General features: G+C 40.8%; 1 protein-coding gene across 4 annotated transcripts in view; it reads left to right on the top strand.

The window, feature by feature from the left end:
- MAPk-Ak2 (MAP kinase-activated protein kinase 2) overlaps positions 1-23,415 on the top strand; it is a 36,918-nt gene that overhangs the window by 11,721 nt on the left and 1,782 nt on the right. For 2 of the 4 annotated variants that reach the window (XM_022805787.2, XM_022805797.2), the window contains exons 2-7: positions 16,993-17,157; positions 17,948-18,112; positions 18,357-18,566; positions 18,854-19,019; positions 22,607-22,754; positions 23,144-23,303. In XM_022805787.2, the coding sequence (XP_022661522.1) occupies positions 16,993-17,157; positions 17,948-18,112; positions 18,357-18,566; positions 18,854-19,019; positions 22,607-22,754; positions 23,144-23,303 (1,014 nt within the window). Of the gene's footprint in view, positions 1-11,203; positions 11,753-16,992; positions 17,158-17,947; positions 18,113-18,356; positions 18,567-18,853; positions 19,020-22,606; positions 22,755-23,143; positions 23,304-23,415 lie in introns of those variants that run through there. The other 2 variants (XM_022805778.2, XM_086979349.1) reach the window with 2 other exon arrangements.

The raw sequence follows: 23,415 nt of genomic DNA, 5'->3' as shown, positions 1-23,415 counted from the left end.
AGAAGGATGAGCACTGAATCTTAAGTAAATTAAACGCAACGATTCTTGACATTGCAGTCATATGACTTTGAAGAATCTTAGATTTATATACTTGGAAATCAGAAGTCTGGAGATTCTATACACTGAGATTAGAAGGAAGAAATTAGTGCTTCTCATTGTTTGTCAACATATCGCCCACCACCGTGACTTCCCGGTGTTAATGACGAATTCCCTCACAGAATTGTAATGGCTAATAACAAGCAATGTCTCCACCTATATCTACGTACATCTACGCTTTGTGATGTGTCCCTAATAAGGTCAATTTGACTTTTTATAGTATGCGTAAGTATTTTTGAATTAAAATAAACAGTTTTATGCCTTGGTAGTATTTCGGGAACGAAATCTATCCTTATTTGATATGGCGTTTGTAAATATACCCTGTCAAGAAGAAGACAAAAGCCTTGCGCCACTGGAATAACGCTTGTAACACCATTCTGTATACTACAAACATCTATATTTATTAATAACAAAACAAACAGCCAAATAAAAACCTCTGTTTTTGGTAGTGTTTAGGCAGCACTCAATGGGTTAGCCGATAATCAACTTTTATCAACCGCTGCGTCTACTACGAATCGGTGAAAGGTAGACTCGATTCACGGAATTTGCTAGGCGTCGATTTTCGGCCTTTATCGACGTGTTGATTCTGTGCCCACTATGCTACTGATTACGCAAGCCACGCCGACTTTACTTAGGTGCGTCCGATCACCGGAGTCTAAAAGTCGGCGGAAGTTTAATTCCGTAGCCATTGAATCTTGGCGGCCTGAAACGCTCCGCTTATGTCTATTGCTTATTCCGGCGATCAACTAGGTTACTACCTGACGCCACTACCGAAACTAACGGTCACAACGATGTTTTTGAGCGATCGGTGCTCCAACTGCCCCATTCTAATCAGCAATCTGGCGGGTGGCATCGTCGTTCCCACTGACAACTCGAAAACACTAGACCTTAGGTCGAAGACTAACTATACATTAGCTATCGGCTAAGCTTTTCATATCGAACGATGGAATTTCACGTCGAGAAAATAAAGGTTTCAGATAAAAGGTAGGTACATCTTTAACATTCATCCTCCTTTGCTTTTTCCGGAATCAAAAGGGACCGGACAGCTATAAGGAGTTTGCAAAGTTCAAAGTCAGAATTTTGCACCCATAAAGCATCCAAGATCAATAAAAACCCGTAAATGCAAACAACTCAACAATTAGCTAAGAAGCTAGACAGCGTATATTCGACCGTTGTCAGGCATCTTAAATGTATGTAATCGTATTAGAAATTAAGACTCTGGGTGCGCCACAGACTGGGCGAAGTACACAAAGACTTCCAGGGTCTCGCCCAGCACACGCAGTCGCCATGGTAGGTTATATAAAATTATTATCGGTAACGAGAAATGGCGCCTCTACGTCTACATGAAGCAGAAAAAGTAATGGGTAACTCCGAAAGATACGCCTAACCCTAGAGTTAAGCCGGATCTCTATTTAAAAAAAGACTCCTCTCCAGGTACAGGTATACTCAGATATATATATATATATATATATATTATATATATATATATATCTAAGTATACAAGTATACTCTCCAAACTTCAGTCCGATGGATTATCATTCTCCTTGATCACTAACGAATTTGATTTTTTACTGTATAGTGGACAGTGGATAGGGTCTTAAAAAGTGGTTGGATGAGTTGTTCAATGCGAAACCTGAAAACCTGCAGCGTGAGAGGTTAAATAAATTAGATGATATATGGGAAAAAATGCAGAGAGTGATGGCAAATCGCAGTAATTTCCTACCAGAATTCGATCGAAACGCTGCGTTTTAGTTAAATGGACACCCTGAAATGACTTGTGTAATATCAAAGACCATATAGGAAGCAAACGTTGAAAACCTACAAATCTTTAGAAGAACGAGTTTTAACACAGTTGGAGAGCCCAGCGGCCCCCGAATAAAAACTGGACTTTGTCTCACTTATTTGTTTTCAAGGATTCCGTGTCGTTTCAGAGCTAGGCGTACATAAATAACTTACTAAACCTTTTATAATTGCCAGAATGCTTCTATGTTTATTGTAACGTGTCCTAGTATCGTACCTTATGTTAGTTGATGGTGACGCTATGAGAATACCGCGTTCCAGCGTTCACAGATGCGTGACCATCACATCGATCAAACTGGTTAACGGAATTAAAATTGGTAACAAGCATGCAGCTAGGTTTTTAGCATGTCTGCTTCGAACCTCAACCCTTATATAGACACATAAGGGTTTCCTAAAACTAAAGTACAAGGGCTTCATTAGTTTAATATCCTCTGTGTAGGGAAAGGAGCAGCTGACTTTTGCTATCAGATCCGTTTAATGACGAATTTTCGGGGGTTTTACGTTCAGTAACAAAGGGAGGTTGGAGTTTATTGAAAGTAGGTTTCTGCGATACGTTTCGCGTGCTTATAACTATCTATATTTAATTTATAAACTATTTTTTTTTAATAATCTATCAATATGAAAAATGTATGATTCTTTTTTCCTGTTCGGACGACCTTACTGCTATGACCACTGGAAAATACCGAGCGGCTTTTGAGAAGCGGGTAAACATTTCCTTTGAACTGTTGTTCCGTGCGCTCAATACGTTCTGTCGATGTAGTAAAAATCACTTGTCTATTTTTCGAATTTCCATACATTTAGACACTAATTAAGCAAAACACATTATTTACAAAGGCTACTAGTGCACGGAGCTCTTACGAGTAAACTATTCTCGCGAATTAACCAAGCATGACTATTCTTCACGTGTCAGGCTCTGGTGTTCCTTTCCGCTAAACACCTTTTCACGCAAAAAACGTAATCAGTTTGCATCCGGACAGAATATTTGTCTATTCAAAAAACGTCGATCCGACAGTCTGACGGGCTCTTCCATCAATCTGTTATCAATCAGTCGTCTGCTTACCTTAGCCAAGCGACCTTTGGCGAACTGTGACAACAACCGCGTCGTGTGTAAGGACCAAGAGAGCGTATTAAATCTAACACCAAATGTCTGACAAACCGACACGATCAGGACATTTTACAATTAAATGCACGAACCGCAGTCGTCTATAACGTTTAGTAGTTAAGATTAGTTGAGCTGTAATGAGAAGTATAGCCACATTACGCTGTTTAACGAGGAGCAAGGATACGTTTCTCCCTAGAAGTACAAAGTTTGCGGAATGAGTTGAAAGTTTTATAGAGAGAATTCTACGAGAAAATCTCCTAGTCACTCTCTATAAACTACCACACCTAATTTTACTTGCTCTGCGTTAATATCCACTTGAGCTAAATTGACCTAGAGCATTTAATGCTAACGGAAGGGCTTACTTTTATTGGTTGTACGTTAGCTGGCGTACCGTTTCGCCTGCGAATGTGTACCCGTAGTGATTAAATTATAGCAATAAGCTCGTAATAACGGAACTCTTGATGCCTGATTTTTTTTGTGATAATTTTAATAAATTTATTTTTTTTCGAGCTCCTAGGTCCGGGTCATCGAATCGATTAACAATCAACTGAAATTTTATTAGGGTGAGCATTCGGGTCAAACTAATACGAAAATGTCCGACAGAAATAATCGTATTTTTCAGGTTAATTAACACCGTGACCGCGTTTGCTTCACTAACGCAGAGCTATTTGGCTTCGATATAGTTCCCAACATGATATGATGGCTTACGTCTCATAGAAATGGTGCCGATACGCGGCTTTAACGGCCAGCCGCTTGGAATTTACTGGCTGGCGGGTTTCTGAAACAAAGTGCACCGATCTGAAGAGCTGATCAATAACCACCTCGAATGTTAGAGTCGAAAAGGCTGAAGTTGATTAATTCCAGGGTCCTCAGATAGACTAAACGCTGATTCTGGTTAAATACAATAGATACGGCCTGAATGCAGAGTTCGATGTTATTACATTGAGATATATTATAGCCAGCTAATTTAAGCAGGACGTAAATATATACGATCGTTAGCTGGCTTGCAGCAGACAACATCTAGAAACAATAAACAACAATTTTACTTTGAAAAAATTACCTACCAATTTTAAGATAAGCTCTAACAGAGTTCTAGTTCTGTAGCATTGATTTAAGCTCTGGTTCATTGTGGTAGCCGTTTATTTCTATTGCTGCCATGCTGAGACGGTCAGTTTTGCATGCCACTCCATCCACTGCTGGCAGGCCCTTTACGTATTAGGTTTAAAAGGGCCCGCTGCTCGGTCACGCACACATAAACACACTCAAACGGGATCAGCGGCAGCACCACCAATCTTTGAAGTTAAATGGCAGCTGACGGCTTTCGAGTCCGAGTGTGAGAGCTTTTCGAACGAACGCTATAGGTAGACTGTGACAAAATTTGACAAAAGTGACTTACGAAATAGTCATCTTAAATTGTTTGTGACGAGGCTTATTCATGCTCAATCTCCAATTAATGGCAGCCCTGTTTGTTTTACGCCTTCCCCATTTATGCCGTCATGGCCAGCTCCTGCGATAGAATGGTTACTCAGCGTTAAGATAAAGCTATCATCTATTGTAAAGATGTTCGTGTGTTCACTGTAACATTAGCGTTTGGAAGAATTACTGTTAACGGTAACAAAATACACCTTTTTGTTGTGTCAAATTTTGCTCCTCACTTAGAGCCACGATTACCGATAATAATAAAAATATCGTGCCGATTTATCTGTAGCTACTTAGCTTCTCTTAACTAGAACGCAAAATGATCTGAGGTTTAGCTTATATTAAAATGTAGGTGCTGCAAAACATGTTTTACTGACGGTGTTTATTGCGAAATAATCGTATTGTCAATATATAAATTTCCTAGTTTTTCAGCTTGTATGCCTAGATTTACACTTTACTCAGGTCCTCAGTCGTTACCTTATCGTTGATCGTTATTTTTAATTATGGTGTCATGCGTAGGCCTCTCTCAACAGGAATTAGGACCCTTTCGAAGACTGAGTACCATTGCTCTAAAAAACACAAGCCGCTCCGGTCAGTTATCATCTACCGCGCTGGGTCAAGTCTTCGAAGAGTTACCAGGGTTTTATCAATAGACTGTCCTGTTACAAACTGTATCTGTGCCTTCTGTGTACGTAAGAATGACTGCAGCAAAGACAGAGTTTTCTTAGATGGAAAAATTTGTTTTTACCCATATTTGGTAGTGCACCGTTAATCCCTATCCTTAAAATATTTCATACCTACAGTACATAGATGTGGCCAAAAATACTCAATTGCCCTTCTAAATAAGTAAATTATATTTGATTAGTTTGTAAAATTCTAAAAATCTGTAGTTTGCTGAGGCAGGCGATCAGTATCAGTCTCAGGTTCCTCATACGATTATACCGTTAACATTCATCTTTCAACCTCAATTATTTCGGATATGCCCTTCAAATAATACGTAACCTCTTTTGGTAACTTCCAAAGGGATAATTAAACAGCCTTCTTGAAACGCGAATAAATCGGTTCCGCGGGGTCTATAAGGACGACTTGTATAATGGAGAACTTTTTACATTCATTGTGTACAATTTTCGTAATTAAAGAGATATAGAGAACTGTCGAAGATGTTAATTCGGTGGTAACCGGCTTCTTCTTCCCAGTAGGCGTCCACAGATAAAGAAAAAGCATAAAACTGGCATAAAAGCATAACATAAAGATCGTGTTGACTTCGTGTCTAATCTTTTCCTTCTGATTTCTATTTGTGAAATCGATTATAAGCGCGTTTTCAATTAGATAATTTGAAACTTTGTGTGTGTTTGTTAATTTTCCACCATGTTGAAACTTGTTTTTGTTCTATGCGAAATGTTTTTCGTCGTTAAAATATCGTACTCGCATGTCACCTTAATTTACTCGTTTCGACTAAAGCTTGGGCAAATACAAACGATACATTTTATACAACTGAAAGAGCTTATTGAACAGTCTCAACAAGGACAAAATGATATCTAATCACAATTGGAGCTTACAAGCACTAATGGGGAGTAGCTGTACACTGGCGATATTCAAATATCTCGAAACGGAGTCTTCTAACTACGGGAGACGACAGGCGTCCCCTGCGCTCACCAACTATACGACAAGACGCACGATTGAGAAAATGACGGTCGAATATTGAGAGTGTAAATAATAGATACAACTTCAAAAGTAGCTTTCAATCTGAGAGCACAGATCGAAATGAATTGATAGAATGAAATTGGTGAACTAAACAGGTTAAGGCTGACTGCTGATTAAAATCAAGTGTCGGGGAGACAATGCTTTAGCTGGGTGCTTCGTTCGACCGTACCACAGCGCGATGCATGCGTATGCTGATGCGCAAAGTGATACGTTTTGAAGTGATAGTTCCAATGAATTCATAATAACTAAAAACAACTTTATTTAAGAAAATGCTATTCTTTGTTACTGTGGGCTTGGAACAGGTGCACGCGAACAACTTTTGCATCAATTTTCTGCACCACATATACTATGCGCACTATAAAAAAGAAGTTAAAACGTTTAAATTTATTCGCCATTTCTGATAAAGGTTTGAGACTTCATCACAAGTGTGGCTTAACAACAAAATACCTAGATGCATCACCGTGCTCGTGAAAACCCGGTCTACTCTATAGTCTATGGTGGCACGCATGCAGGGCGAAGAGAATGACGATATGTATGCTTAGCCGGCTCGTTGTTCCTCATCGCACCCGAAACAGAGGTACCGCATCGATCTCCGAATTTTTGCTTCCAGTCCCCAGCGTTCCGTTGCCATGAGCTCAAAACGCCGATGTAGACCTTCGGACAGCACTGCTGAATCGGTTCCGCGCGGCGATTCTCGGGTCACTAAGCGTAGCCCTAGTACTCTTTTGAGGAATGAGGTTTTGACGCTATTTAATTGCTCGAGGTTCTCTACCGTAAGATCTTGCGCATATTCCGTATGTTGTCATGGGAGCTACTTTGAGGTCGAACAAGCCAAGGGCGTTTGCGAGGGACAAGCGACGGCGGCGTCATCGTCTATTTCATGTGCGCGGCGGAACTTCTACTGTTTGCGGAAAAGAGCAACTCCAAATACGGTAACACAGGCGAGAGATGAGCTGATGGGGTACAAGGTGTCAGTGGCCTCCTTTTCTAAATTTCACCACCTCTGTATTGATCAAGGTTACGGTCGCTTCCAGATCTGGTACTGCTGCATTGAGATGGACTAGGGTTTGCTACAATTGGGAACTGTTTGATCCGTTGTAAAGCTGACTTCGACTGACTTTCACGACCTTTCTGTTTCATCAAATAGCAAGACGGAAAAATTCGAGTTTAGAATTAGATTGTTTAGGGCTTAGATTGTTTTTTTGGTCGGGCCAGAAGCTGGAATTCCGTCGCAACGAGACAATTGAGCATATTTATAGAGGCAAGCACCTCGGCCAAGCTTTTCCCTGGGCTCCCGAGTCGAAGGGTGCCTTGAAGTCGGCGAACGCCGCATATTGCGCGACGTGGGCTGTGCTCCTATATCGTCAACCAGAAGAATCCTGCATGCCGTTTCTGTCACGTATTTCCTCCGGAATCCATGCTACTCCGTTGGGGTGGCGTGTACGCTCTTTCCAGTCCCTTAGCTAGCAGGTCGGGTAGCAGCTTATAATAAACATCTTTCTTTGCTGTTCCCCGCTAGGCTAACGACGCGCTTGAGTTGTCCCTTTCCTCTTCGCTGCTGAAATGATACCAGCATGTAGAGTTTTAATGAACAGTGCCGTCCAGTACGCCGTTCATTGGCAGAACAACGGTGCATCTAATGTGCTGTAGTATAGACTGGAGAATTTCAATCAGATGCTGCACATAAAGCTCGTCATTCATTACGTCAAGTACCGAGGGAGCTTTGTGGGTGCGTTCTAGGCGCTTTCTTGCATCTAGGCGTTGCAAAGCATTAGACAGTCCGCGCAAATGCCACTGTCTATAGGTATCGCAAGATCTGTCGTCATTTGTAGGAGAGTGCGAACGCTTGTGCCCATGTTTTCCGTCCAGTGACTTTATACTATGCCTGATATTCTATGATGGAATGTATCGATAATTTCCTGTATGTTTTAGGAAAGCCGGTGTCGAGGTGGGATTGAAACTGTTCACGGTTCGACTGTTCGGTTTGGTGCTGTTAACAGTGATTTCAGTCGGCTATGATGATCGCTGGAACCTTCGGCTCTGATTCCGCATGAGCTACTTGGGTCTGCCGTTCAAATCCTATCGTGCTATTCATATCAGTGGTTCTTCGGTGGACATTGTCTGGCCTCAGCTTTTCTCGATGGTAAAAATTCTGACGCCCAAAAAGGCTTTGTGCTCCCAGGAATATTTTCGAAAATCCCTTTAGTCATCATACGTATGTTATCCACTCCCTATGCCCGGGCACGATAGAACAAAGAGTGGAACAAGCAAAAATTTCACAATGGCACGATATGCTGCTTTGCAGGGGTAGTCGAAAGGGGGAATGAAAAGCACATGTACTTCTGACCAATGTCACAGAAATAACTGGGAGGCACTGAACGATAATAATGCTCTAGTTGGATACTCTGCTGGAACGAATTATTTTAGACGTTCACATCAAATTAATATACGTGTGCTAATGGGCTATATCTAGTACGCTTTTGACAGATCTCTCATCAAAAGACACTTCCTTGGTCTATTTAAAAATAATGGAAAATGGTGGGCATTTTTAATGTCGGGGACTTCTGTGAAATCGTAAGCTTAAAACAAGCGCAGTTAAACATGTTTGAGCAGCTTGAATAACTTGATGTCTTTCTAGCATTTCCGCTACACACAAAGTATAGAGCAAAAGCTAAGACATTTACATGAGGTCAAAGTGACGTCATCCGCCGCGAGTTACTGCAACGAAGCACACAAATGGAAAATCAAAAGGGCTTATTTGTAAAATCCGTAAAGGACAATGCGTCATTTACGAAAATTCGTTTATGCCACAGACAAGAGACAAAGAGAAATAGAACACCGAGACTATACCTCACCACTGTAACATCCATGTGTGCAGTACTCTCAAAGAAAAATTTAGCATTGAGTAAGCAAACGTTTCCGCGCTAACGCTTCACACATTATTGAGTTTAATCTAAAATATCCGCTCGCCCACGTTAAATGTCCGCATACCCTTTTCTTTTTCATGTACATATGTAAAAGCTGCCTTCTGCTTTCCTATAGTAGGTCAAAGAACGGTTTTTAAACTCTCGTGAAAGGAAAGACATCTACCTGCTCAGACGTACGCTGCAGTGGCTCTTCACTGCACCATGTACGAACATTTGAACCACCACAACGATTCTAATAGTCGATTTCGTTCATGTAGAGACGTACATAATCTGTTGTATAATAATTATTGTTACTCTTGTTCATTCGATGACAAGGGTATTGTTGAAATCATAGATGATTTTAAAGTGAATCTCAACGATTTTCCTGCTCTTACGACTGTATCATGTAAACTAGAAGATTATGGGACTACGAAAGAACCTCTCCGGACTCTAAGAGCCAGAATCGTACAATTGGGATCGTGATTGTGTTAAACATTTTCTGGATGGGTCGTAATACCGGAGCGTGCAATTAACAATATGGCCTATTGAAAGTGAAGGATTATTTGCCTCTGTCATCAGGAAGGAAGAAAAATAAATGTCGAACACGGTGCACAACGTACCAAGGAAAACAGGTGGTTCTAGCCAGACTACAAAAAACCAACCTGTAACGACTTCTCAGCTGCGTCAAAAAATGGAAAAGCGTGAAGTCACTGTATTCATGAAGACCCTTTGGCGTCGCATCGAGATCTTTTTTTATGTGGGTTTAGCTGTTTTAAACAGGCAAAATGCCCCGGCTAAACTGGGCACAGAAGAATGTGTATTTCAAATAGGCTGGACAGTTCCGAAGTTGAACAGTTGGGGAAGGAGAATGGGGCTATTTTCTAAATAATTCGGATTTTTGTAATTTTCGTTAGTAACGCTGAGCATGTCTATAGGGGTTCCGGCAAAAGATTTCATGAAGCCTGTGTGATTCAGCAAGCCAACCCTCTGGGCCATAATTTCCGATGTAGGAACTTTACATCTCGTTAGTAAGATTATCTAGACACGACTATGCGGTGAGGTAAAAAAAGACAAAATCTGCCTTTGGTATAAGAATAAGGTCCAGATAAGAATTAGGTGCTCATGTACGTCAAATCCCTATGCCGTATGGCAAAGTGTGTTTCTGAGTTGTTTCGCTTTAGTAATATGATGGTTCTGGCATGGCTTGGAAATTCTGCCATATGGAATCCGATTGAAAATACATGACATTGTGTGAAGAGGTGGATCAGGGCTGGATGGAAGATCACGAACATCCTCACAACTGAACAATACAGTTCTAAGTACGGGTTCAGGACCCGGACGCAATGCAGAGGGCGTGAAAGTGCACTCCGGAGGGTGCCGAACCGGTTTACAGCAGAGATCGCAGCCAGTGCTAGGGGAACAATAACTAGCCTCGATGTTTATCCAGCGTAGTCCCAGAGTGCTTCCCTAGCGATACTGTCGTCATGTACGTTCTCATTAGTTGGCAGGGAGAGGTTTTTCATAGAACAAAAAACTACATGTAGATGTCTAGTTTGGGTACATGTAGATATCTTCGATCAAACTTGACAATCTGTGTAATTTGTAGGTGACCTTATTTAATTGGCTAGTGACTGCATGGTTTAATTTGTATGAAAATACTGCTGATAGGTAAGTTCTGCGTCTGATCTTTTTAACAATAGACGCTTCTTGTATGTATACCTGCGGGCACTTGAAGTGATCGTTTCGAGGTTCTTTCTACCTCTTCGCATTGGAAATCTCTGTTGTTCAGGAGAGAAGCAAACTAATACAAGCCTAGTAGCGTATGGAAGCGTGGAGGGCGATACACATCAGAATACCTCGAAAGCCGACTGCGCATGACTTTTCTATAAACTAGATGTGGGCTAGAATAGTGTTATTGTTTTATGGCTTTATGAATTGTACCACAAGTGGCCGAAATAGTTGTCAACTCGATCTAAAGAAGAATGCATTTAGCTCCCTTCCAGGCTTCTCGTTTGTGTAAGCCGGCACTGGGTAACACTTAGCTTAGCTTCACAAGAGCTAGGACTACAACGGAGTTGGTCAATCCTGATAGAAGTGGAAAGGGGACATAGCGAGTGAATTACAGCACGAGAGGACCGTCATCCCTGGAAAGAGATACGGCACCAAATTGTGAGACGCCGGAACAGTTAGTTGAAACACTACAGTGAACGAGCGTGACGCGGTCCAAAACATCGAGATCAGGCTGCGGGTGAGCCTGAGTGGGCTGTCGTCAATGTAACGGCAATTGCGTAAGAGAAACAGCCTGAGTACGCGGCTGATTCTACCCAGTAAACATTCCTTCTCTTTTCTAGTGCGTCACAAATAGAAACACATCGCAAAAGCATATACGAAGTGCAATTAGTGGCAGCAAAAGACGAACTCTGTTAACAATAACTGGTGCCTTTAGCAACAGCAATTTGCGGAAGTGTCGCGCGATCGTTCAGGAAATTACCTCGAGTCGGTTGAATTTCTGGATTTGAAAGGCTTAACGTAAATACAACAGTGTTAACACAGAGATCTTCTGCTGTACGCTAGGCCAAATTTTTGTGTCAACCTGGTAGTCATGCTGGAGGGCACCCAAATACGCGCAAAACCACCAAGGCCTCCCAGTGGAGACGCTGCGAAAGATAAAAAGGATAGCAAAAAAAAAAGTGGAATGAGACAGAAACTTCTTAAGTTATTCAAGGTAGAGTGCGTATGACATATGGTTAGAACTAGGTTTGCGAATCGTCGAAAAATAGTATAACCTTGATTTTCTTGGAAAGACCGTCATTGGTTGGCAGGGTGATTGTTGTTATGCCATCCAGATAATTTGAACATCCTTCTTCTAAATATATTTTCTCTTTTGAATACAACATTGCGTTATAGCTACATTGCCAATCTAACTAGGCGAAATAAACGAGAGCCTATACATGACAGACCTAACATCCACAACCTGCGCCATATTTTTAGCCTTACTTAAATATTTATCATTATTTTTTGTTTAGATTATTGAATCAATGAGAGTTCCTCGAATAGGCTGAGCTGGTTATTTTACCAAGCGTATTAATTCGAACGAAGGCTGATTGTGACGCGGAATGAGTATATTATACCACTGCGAGCTCAGCGTTTCCCTAAGCTCAGCCTAATCTTTTAATAGGCCAATCTACGGCAAACAATTAGATCATTGTAATTATCAGCTATTACGACAATGGCCGCAAATGTGCACAGCGAAAAAAAAAAGGGTAGCTACAGCTTTCCGCTAGTGCGTCTAATCAGTTCAACAAAGCTCTGCGGTTTTAAGATGCCGGTGGTCACGGCATGTCAATGCAGTGATCGACCGCAATGGTTTTGTAAATGCCTTACTTATCGGCCACACTCAATGCTAAGTCTGCAGGTGTGAACCAATCCAGTCGTGCCGATACCGTACTAATGACAATCTGCTTAACGCAGTAGTAAATCGTTGAGGATTTATAATGAAACGTAAGTAAGTCTGTCCTTGGAAGACGAGTTTTATGTGTTTCAATTTTCAATGTCATTTTGCTCAACGATATCATCTAGAGGAAACGTTTAAAGATGAACTACCGCGCCAGTTAGAGCAAAGCAAGCCGACGTTTGTCCCTACCGCGCTCAGATTAGCACAATGGCTGACATAACGATGACGCCGGCGAAGACTTAGTCAAAAGGACGCTTACGCACCAAAGAAACGTTCGCAAGCACCTACAAGGAATGGTACATTTGCCCACGGTGTTTATGAACTAGATCTAGGATTATTGCAACAGAATGTTCAAACTAACGACGTACTTATCTTGTAGCACCTCTACCAGCCCGGCGTCGAGTTGGCAACGCCAATCGAGCTTGCTGGCTAGTACTCATAAAGATAGGATTATGCCGTTTGTCGGCAAAAGTTTCGTAGTAGTAGTACAGTAGCACTCACAGTATCAATAGTAACATTAACTTGAAAACAGCGGACTTGAATGTACGATTCTGTCAACGTTGAACAACGCACTACGTCTAGTGCGATAGATCCGGCTTAAGGCTTTTACGTACGGTAGTTAAGCCGTTAAGCATTATTTCACACAACTGGTTCCTAGCGCACAGCGCGGTGTATCTACACCTGCCTCGTAAGGCAGGTGTAGATAAGATAGGATAAAGGCAGCCAAATATCCCTGAACGAAGTAAACACCAAGCTATTGCATTACCACAGAGACGGCATCTTGGGGTGATAGATCGGGGCGGCTGCTTCTTCTATAATAGGACCAAATGGATCAGTATATATATATATATATATATATATATTAATAATGTAAGAGTTCGATTATATGAAAACTGCATGTGATTCAATCATGTCAATCAATAATGGCTATCGCGTTCAGTGTAATTAGCGTTGAACTGGATATTCATTGTCCGGAGCAGTGTCAAAACAATTATTCGAGCGCTTCCTGCTTCCAGGTTTCTTAAGTTCTTGCCGTGCTCTCAGACCTTTCTTCGTTCAGGTCTTTATGAACCCCTTTGGAAAATAAGTATCACGTAAGGCTCGTTTTTCGGTGCAGTGATATTCATCTAGTGTAGATATTGATGGGTTTACGTCCGCTTGAGCATCAAGTCTTTTGGCACATTCGTTCTGATTCGGCTATTACACAGAATGAGTTATTCTGCTCCTCGTTTCGGTCCGTACTCATACACAGGCTGTACTGAATTAGACCTGGCTTCAAGGCTTTCGTGTTGCTAATTTTTTGCCACTTTCTGTCTGTAATAACAGCACAGAGTCAGTTTTCCGATAGGTCCTAGTGTAAACTATTGTTTCAAAAAACACAATTCAGAAGGGGGCTTTTTTAGCTCATCATCCTACCCGTGTCGGGCAATGAACTTTATTGCCCAAAACAAAGCGCGCTATCTACGATACTTGCCGTTGCGCCATGGCTTTACACGATACGATTGTACGATAAAGCAAATGGAACACTTGTTTCTCATGCAAATTGCTTAAGTCTTCAGCTTTTAACCAGTTACGATTTATTTATCCACAATGACGGTGTCGTACCGTAACTGGCGTAGCGATGAGTTGCAAAAGACACACAGTGGTCGTTTTTTTTTTTATTCGTTCTAGAACATGGATCGTCAACTCGGCATTATTATCATTAATGTAGCTCTATTACGTAGCCATATGGGGAAGCAATTGCCTCCTCACATCTCCATTAGGCCCTTTATGGCGAACGATAGGCTAGACTTCGAATGGAAGTACGAAACAGCTAGGCTGTGCTCAAAAGTCTGCATTCAAAAGATCTGTACGTGCGAAGAAACTAACAGGAAACAAAAGAGAAATTGATAAGCGGTCAGAATGTTTGCTTTAAAGTCAAACGCTTATATGACAAGCATCTCGGTGCGACTTGCCACTGCGCTCTGTAATAGTAGTAAGCCTGATGCAATGTGATTGCATACCAGGTTATCAGTAGCATAATTATGGCCGGTAACGCTACTAGAAACAATCCATAGATTATCATACGCGAGGAACAGCGCAAAAGATTGATGCAGTACTTTAGACCACGTTTCTCCTGAAATCCATACGCTGATACTAAAACAGGCAAGCCTGTTATTGGGTATTATTGCGGTGGAGGACCTACGGTTACTGTTGGCCGTCTCATACGGCCATCTACTCGTGGCCCGAGTCACGAATAAGGATGATGATGATGGTGACAACCATGCTTGGCTTTTTAGTCATATATCACAGTAATAATTAATGATTCTTGTATTATGAACGCCAGTGCTGCAGGTAAATAGATCATTAGCTCTCTTAAAGCTCCTTCGGTACGACCTCTTTCGAGGCATATATAAGTCGAAACTAAGTATTTCGTTGTCCAAAACACTGCTGACCTAAAACGGGAGAAATCATTCTAACAGAAGGTCTAGCTAGCTGCACAGTAATCATAACTCTTAAGTGACGCATCTATTTAACCTGAAAAGGGTCTATTTTATAGCACGGTCATAGTCCGTGGGTTCGATTATCTGTCCGAAATATATCATTTTTGACTAAACTCAAACATCTCACTATATTATATAGTGCCTGTAGAGAAACCATTGGCTCCTGGATTAGCTACTGCAGCATCCAGCTAGCAATATCACAGACGTTCTGCTTGGATTACGTTGTTAGGCCCACGTTCAAAATAAACATTTTTCACCTATTTTAGAACAGTCTTCCCTCTGGTTGACATTTGCTTGTCTATTTAGAAGAGCTGTGTAACCGGTTTTTATATGTATCCATATCGCCTTGCAGAGAGGTTTTCGCATTTAGGAACTGATAACAGAATGCCTTGTATATTTGTCGAATATGTCGTCTACTAATACTACATTAACAAATCACGTAACAAATATATGGTTTGCACGCAGTATCATGCAACAATATAGCTATGCCTGCACGAAGCATTCTACAGAACGCTTTCTGAGTCATTCACTATAAATCGTATTGGTTCGCGTATGTATTACTACGCGAACCAATACAATTTATAATAAGATAAGCTTGGATGAATCTATTGACGCACATACAACATTATACTCAAATATGAACTCCGACATTTTCCACAATTCGCCATCACTAACGCTAGGTAAGCTACATATAACATGTATATAATACATTTTAATGTGCTTCAAGCGAATGTTTGTTTTGCAGCGAACGATACATTCGAAGTTGTCCGAAGACATACAGTCGAAATTAGATACGTCATTAGTACATTTACTCGTTTATAGCTGATTCGGACAATATATCCAGGTGGCACTAGCAGTTTGTGTCCATACAACAAAACACGCCTACAGCACCTAATCTGTATAAGTCGCATCTATTTCTCGTACATGAACCTTGTCAAACGAATTAAATCAAACTATAACCAAATCAATTAAAGCGCAAAAAGATAGCGGAATAATTAGAAAAACGCTACTAGCTCAGTTTCGTTGCACGTCTATCCCCCAGTTACTGTATTGTGTTATTATTGTTTAATGGAAGTACCAGAGATGAACGTGGCGACACGCAACGAGTAGTTTTTATACACATACGTGCTAAAACATCTGTCGAAAGGATAATTTAACAGCAAAACATAAGTACTTAGCTTGCGTGAAAAGGACTGGAGTAACCATTTTGTATATATTGTGGTACTGCGATCACGGTTCAAGGTCTGTTTCCCTGTCAATGCCACATCCTCTCTCTTATGCTCGTTATTTGGTACGTTCGTTTCGATATGTTCATTTCGTTCCAGGTTCAGCAGAGAGGTCAGCAAAGCATGCTCTGCTTCATCGCTAACTGTGTATGTGTGTTAGCGTTCGTGGAGAATGGATGAAAAGTAGAAGCATGGGGACAGTGTTCTAGGCTAGCCTAACGGTATTCTTCTATCGAAATGCACATACGTCCATTTCTTCCGGTTCAACAACATACAATTACATAGACTAACATGCTATTGGATAGCCGCTGTAGGAGTAAAGGCTGCAACCACACACGCGCAGCGATACAGGGCCGCTCAGAGGCGAGCTTTCATCGACCTTTTAACTGCCCTAGCGACTTCGAGGCAAGCCCGAGGCGATAGTCGGTGCAGGGTGTGAAGCACTTTAGAAACACGAAGGCCGATAGCTAATGTTGTATATAAATGCGTTTAAGCGCTCTCAAATGCGAACACCAAAACTTTGTTATGAAAAGGACACGCTTGCCACTTATTAGTAGAATCGTATTTTAGACAGATGACGATTATTTACAGTGTGAAAGGTGTAAAAAACGCATCGTTGCGAGAAACTGCAGGAAAGCGCGTAAACCGCGTTTTCTGTGGAGGCGTCGGAGATTCTGTGTTTATTATTATATGTGGATTCCAGATATCCTCTCCTTGTTTGTATTCAGTGAACGAGTATGTTATATTAATAGTTATAATAGGATAGAGTAACATTGTATTGGTATACTTTCGTTTGTTTTAGCCGACATCGAACACGATGGAGCCTACCGCGCCAGCTCTGCCGTTCACAAAGAAAACCCCATTCACCGACGAATACCGAATCGGTGACCGATCACTTGGCTTCGGTATCAACGGCAAAGTTATGGAGTGCACGCACAAACAAACGGGAAAGGTGTACGCCCTGAAGGTACCTGCCGAGGAGGTTTTTGACGCAGGAGCATCTTTGAGAGATCATATGTAACAAAAACCGCGTCACGAATAGCCGTTTCGAGTCTGATCACCACTTCTTCTTGTTACACTAGCAAAAACTTAGTTTTGTCGGTACTTAGAAACCTATCAATTGGAGTATGGGTGTTTTTTTTGTGGACTATTTTGCAATTTTTACTATTTTTATATAAGCAAGGCGCTGACATTTGATACCGTTATTCAGTAGCATTAGTTGATTTCTGCTATTCATACAAAACATTTTCTGGGCTGGTTCTCGAAGGCCGAAAGTCCCTTAAAGCTTTCGGTTCTAAAGATATTTTGGAGTCTGTAATTACGGATTCCGTGAAGCGGGCTCGCTTAGTCTCGTGGCCATAAAACCTAGTACGAATGTATATCCTTGCATTGGCATTCCTTGTTAGTACTCAAGAAAAATATGCTATTCTCATTCTTAAGAGGAATTATTATTAGTTGTTCACTTAAATCTATGATTATTTTATATTGAGAAAGGAAGACTTATGCATGCAGCATCATTCAGGCTTTTCTCGCTCGCGAATGGATCGATCGCTTAGACTATATGGCCTGTTTACGACTTCTTCATTACTATCACTGCGCCACTTTGATTAACAACTCAATACACTTTTAGGCATCATATTGAAAGGGCAGCACGCACATCCGAGCTGGGTCTCTTATTCTACTAACGGCTTGTAAAATTTACTAGGTTTCCTGAAGTGTTTTGAATGTTTCATTCCATTGTGCTCTGGTATTTACAGGTTTTAAAAGATTGCGCAAAAGCGCGCCGTGAGGTCGGACTACATCAGAGAGCATCCGCGTGTCCCTACATCGTTCGGACTCACGAAGTTTTTGAAAACGTCTATGCGGGACATAGCTGTCTTCTTGTAGTAATGGAGTGCATGCGCGGTGGAGAGCTATTTATGGTTGGTTGTATTGTTTACTAGTAGATCATGAACCCTTTTCCTCACTGGCCTTGTTTCACAAAAAGTATTTCACAATCGTGCACTCTTTCTACTGAAAATTGCAACAAATTTTCTTCCATCTCGTTTTCTTCTGTTTTAATTTCTATGATTTTACTAGAATATTTAAAGAAGCTCTTTGTCTGAACGAAGCTCCTTAGTAGACAGACTTTAATCTAGTTAATCAACATTCTCTTCCATACAACAGCACATTCAAAAACGCGGGGAGCAGGCATTTACAGAACGTGAAGCGGCTGAAATAATGCACCAGATCTGCCAGGCGTTAGCATTCTTACATCGAATGAACATTGCTCACAGAGACCTGAAACCCGAAAATCTTCTGTATGCGGACGAGACGGGGGGACGGTTAAAACTCACCGATTTCGGCTTCGCTAAAGAAGTTGAACCTGCAAAAAAGGTTGCTAGTCGGTAGAAATGCTCTTAAAATTAATACTTTAACTAGGTGTCCTTGTGGCTAACATTTGAATAGAAAATCAAATTTCACCTTTTCCCCAACTTGACGTTCAATGATTCGATTGACATTCCACCTGTCCACGAGTGAAACACGTAAAGCGACCTAAAATATCTCAAAAAAAAAAAACTAAAACCCATATGTAATCGGTAGAATATTGACAAAGGGTATTGTTCTCCTCGATCATCTTATCCTTCACGCATGTAAATATGTACACTTCGTTCTCTATTCAGGACCTACAAACGCCGTGCTATACCCCGTACTACGTCGCCCCAGAAGTGCTCGGCCCTGAGAAGTATGACATGTCCTGCGATATGTGGTCGCTTGGTGTTATAATGTATATTTTACTTTGTGGATTTCCGCCATTCTACTCGAACCATGGGCTTGCGATCAGTCCAGGTAGGTTTCAATATTATATATTATAGATTAAGTCAAATGCATAGTACGAACGGATGTTTATTTATGTGTGCACGAAAATACAAAACGTTAAAATTTCCTGTACGGAAGGCAACATTGTCGTTCTGCGTGCCATGTTCATGCTGACCAAACGTGTATATATGTCAAGCAATTGTGCAACAAACCGCCGGATACGAACCATTTCTTTTTCTCCCTGAATTTAACGTTTTTACAAATGCAACAGAAATTATTACTTCCCATACCACAAAACATTAAAAATTCACCAAGCGTTCAAAGGATATAAAACTGTAGGCATAATCCAGTGCCCGAAGAGTGACGATGACCCAACAGTAACATCGTTTGGTGTGATCGGTTAGCATACCATCAAATCCTTATTACCGAAATGTCAGCGGTACAATGAGTTACTCTTATATAAGCAGTGATAGGGCTCGAATGACTGAAGGTGGCAATCAATTTTTTTGACGTACGAGTCCACTCTGGAAAAATACACTAGGGCAATACTTGTCTTTACTTGCCTTTGTTTGCCCAAACGTCTTCTGCACCAACTCTTAGGAAACCGGCACTGTCTTTTCTTAATAGAACGCTGATAGAGCACGAGTCATCTACCGGTTAAATAATTGCCGATAGACATTTGGTAGGTAGATGCAGAGTATCCCGCCCTTCAAACGATTTGCTCTACAGGGCACTGCCAGTGTGAAGCAAACAAATTTTACAGTGCTACCATTCCATTGAGCAGGAAAAATTCTAACGACAAGATTGCAGCTGACCCTTCTGCTAGATAGCGTAGTCATGTGCTCTCGCGTTTCTGTTCTGTCCAGACATATCTAGGTTAACTTCTGTGACAGTTTTTCTGACCAAAGATATCACCGTCATCATTATGGTTATTACCTCTTCCCTGTCTTCGTTACTGTTAAGATGCAGAATCTACAAGCTATAAGATTTTAAAGTATGTTTCAATCCTAAGCTGTAGATTTATGTGCCACAACTGTGCTAGGTTATGTTCATAGTATCACAGTTGAATAACGTTTATCGTATCAGTTTAAAATAATAATAAATGGATACGGAGTATTAAAAGGTAGAAATGCTCAATTTTTTTCTCACATCAATGCCGCTATCTTTGCGCTACTGATTATCCGTCCGGGTATCTATCTAGGTAAATACTTCCGTTCAATCACACCTGTCGTGTGGAATATGTTATGAACAAAACTTGAACCCGCGACCCCGCAGTGCGATAAACGGTTAGAAAACAGACATTATACAATTCGCTGCACTTATTGTTTAAGTATTGCTCATCCAAATCAACTGAGAATTTCTGGAATATAATTTGTTTCCATAGTACGAGATCACGTATTCGATTGGCTAACTTATAACACCGTCCTTTCTGATGATAAGGTTTCAACAAACAGAAACTTGGTGTCGATGACACCCAGTCTTGTTTCGTAATCAATGGATGGATGCAATCTAAACCAATCAATGCGTACATATCAATATGTAGATAAACTTCAAGCCTATCAGTAGCTGCACCGTAGTTGTATTATTATTAACAGGCAGTTCGCCAAATAATTATATATTATATTAGCTATTATAGCCTCACCTGTTCCACGCATAGCCTACGTAAGCCTACAGATGCCACGGATATTGTTTGTCTATGTACCGAGACGCGTGCGTGTGTCTATATCTGATTCCTCCATTTAGACTTAAACGTATACAGGCACGTAGATGATGCTGAAAACGACCGTATGGTATTGTTTCTGGTAAAGATAGATACTGGTAGTCCAAATATGGAGGCCGCGATCATAGACCAGACGTAGCGTACTAGTGTTGGTTGAGATGGCATCAGCTAAGGGTGCTATGATCACAGTTCTCAGTGACTAGTATTCTTGTACGATGAGATATCTACACGCAACATGTCTTATATTACGCCCATGATGTTGTCAATATTGCAATGGGTGACTCCGGTGGACATCAAGGCACGACAAGGCGGCCACTTGTAAACAGACATCCAGCGCTAATTATTATGAGCTAGCAGCTACTCGTGATTATGATGCTTACTTTCGATGAATGGACGCCTATCAATGCAACCAAAGGCAGCCATAACAGTAATCGTAGCGGTAGCGGTGCTCTCCTCTCTGGGTGTCCTAGTTGGCAGTGATAGCAACCGGCAGCCTTTTTGAACTGTGTGCGTACGCATCTATACGAAGCAAGCTAGATACACAAACACTACTGGCCATGCACATATTTGTTACACATGTATTATTTTGTGTAGTAGCTAGTTAAGGTTAGGCGCCAGGTGGCGCTTGTTCGATTACCGTCTAGAATATCAGTCTACACTGCTAGGAATGAACACTGGGAAAATGACGCAGCTTTAGATTCTCATGTCGTACAATATACAACGCATTCTAACTAAGCTAACTCTTAACACCTTTTTCGGGTTTGTTAGATTCGCGCCAGATGGATTCGAAACAATGTCCAAATAAGCGGAATTGGAGATTTCAGTTCTGCAGTCGACAGTTGGCGTATAATAGCTTTTCTAGCAAAAAAGCGAAAGAATTTTAGCTCTTAACATCATCACGACGCAGTCTGTTTTATTGGTCGGACACTTCGTTCATCAAAAGAGGCAAACGATTATATGCGATATAATATTGTATGTAATAGAAAAAGTGTTGAAAAATCTGCCTACATTTCAACAAGCTGTGTAGTGATAGAAGTATCGTTGAAACCATTTGCTACCCTTCTGACATTACGATATCGTTCGTTTAGCAATGCAGTTGCACGTACGCGTAGCTAATTTCTGTTCTTGCAGACTCAACAAAGACACTTCATTTGGTCGCTTCAAGACACTACGGACAGAGCGCCAAAAAACCGCTGCTAGATTCACCCCACGATCGTAGTCGAAGAGTGTGTATTTTCTGATATCTAGGATTGTACCCAAACGAAAAAAAAACCCCCGAGTTACAAAGCCTTGCTAGTACGAGGTCTCACTATGGATGTTTTATATTACACACGAATGGTCGGTGACAATTTTTCTGAAAATTTATTGTGTTGTAGTACGTCATGCGATTCGCATCTTCGACCGAATATGGTAAATAAAACGTAGGTTTTAGTGTGCAGTGACATTGAAAGTCATCTGTCTAGCTATCTGCAATCAAATCTATTACTAACATTTCTTTCTGTACAGTGAGTTTATTGTCATAGTTTTCCTGAGATTATGGTCAGCTTTGCTATCCGCCCTATATATAGTTGTTTAGCGAACTGGCCAAAAAAGAATTCGTTTTTTCTTGTATCGTTGGTATGACCTATGTGAATGAATCTGAGGTAATTACCAGAATTATGCTCTAGAGCTGATAGATCTATTCTTAAGCGACGTTATTACTATAACTCGACACGTCTGTTATATAACAATGAACTGGTTAGAAAATATGAGATATGCATTTACATTCAGACTAAAGTGGTCGATGACAAATAGCACGAAAAAAGAAGCTAGATAAAAGTATCGTTTCAGAATTGATACTATGTCTTATTATCAATGCGAAATGTGGCTGGTAACTGAATATAATTGGTTTATATAGGCATGAAGAAACGAATTCGAGCCGGACAGTATGAGTTTCCGAATCCCGAGTGGGCAGCAGTTTCGAACGAAGCCAAAGACATTATTCGGCATTTGCTCCACACTGATCCCGCGAAAAGGCTCGATATTGAAACGCTTCTAGGCCATCGGTATATTATCAATATATTGATTGAGTTTTGTAGAATCTTTGTGTAGAAAGAATACGTATGCAATTATTTAAAATCAAAATTTCTTCCGTAACTCTATAGGCATTTATCTAACGACGTTGCCTCAACTTAGTAATTAAACTATTCGTAATTAAACTGGCATAAATTTGTAGCAGATACAATATCCGGAATGAACTTGCTAGGCAGATGATTGGATTCTGGTTACTAACGATTACTGAACGAATAGAACCATATCTTACTGAAACCTTCAGGACACTCAGAATACTGGAATAGACATCATAAATATATTGTACTATACTTGGAGTCCATCATTAAAAACGCTCGTTTGGCCGCTCTTACAATGATCTATTTTGGACTGCACCTTTATTTAGGTGGATATCACAGTGTCACCAAGTGCCGCAAACACCTTTAATGTCTGTTCAAATTTTACGAGAAGAAGCTGCCAATGGTGGCTGGGAAGAAGTCCAAGACGAAATGAATAACGCGCTTGCTTCAATGCGAGTTGATCGGGAAGATGCATTAACACTCAAAGTAAGGAAACACTACTCTATGCCTTCGCATATACCCGCTTTATCATATAGTTTGTTTAAAAATGTATTTTATCTTGTCGTTAATTGATTATCATTCTAATTTAAATTTGCAC

Source organism: Varroa destructor, unplaced genomic scaffold (assembly GCF_002443255.2).
Source record: "Varroa destructor unplaced genomic scaffold, Vdes_3.0 BEIS01000001.1, whole genome shotgun sequence".
Lineage (NCBI taxonomy): Eukaryota > Metazoa > Arthropoda > Arachnida > Mesostigmata > Varroidae > Varroa > Varroa destructor.
The sequence above is the reverse complement of the archived record's forward strand: the minus strand, read 5'-3'. Positions and strand labels throughout refer to the sequence as shown.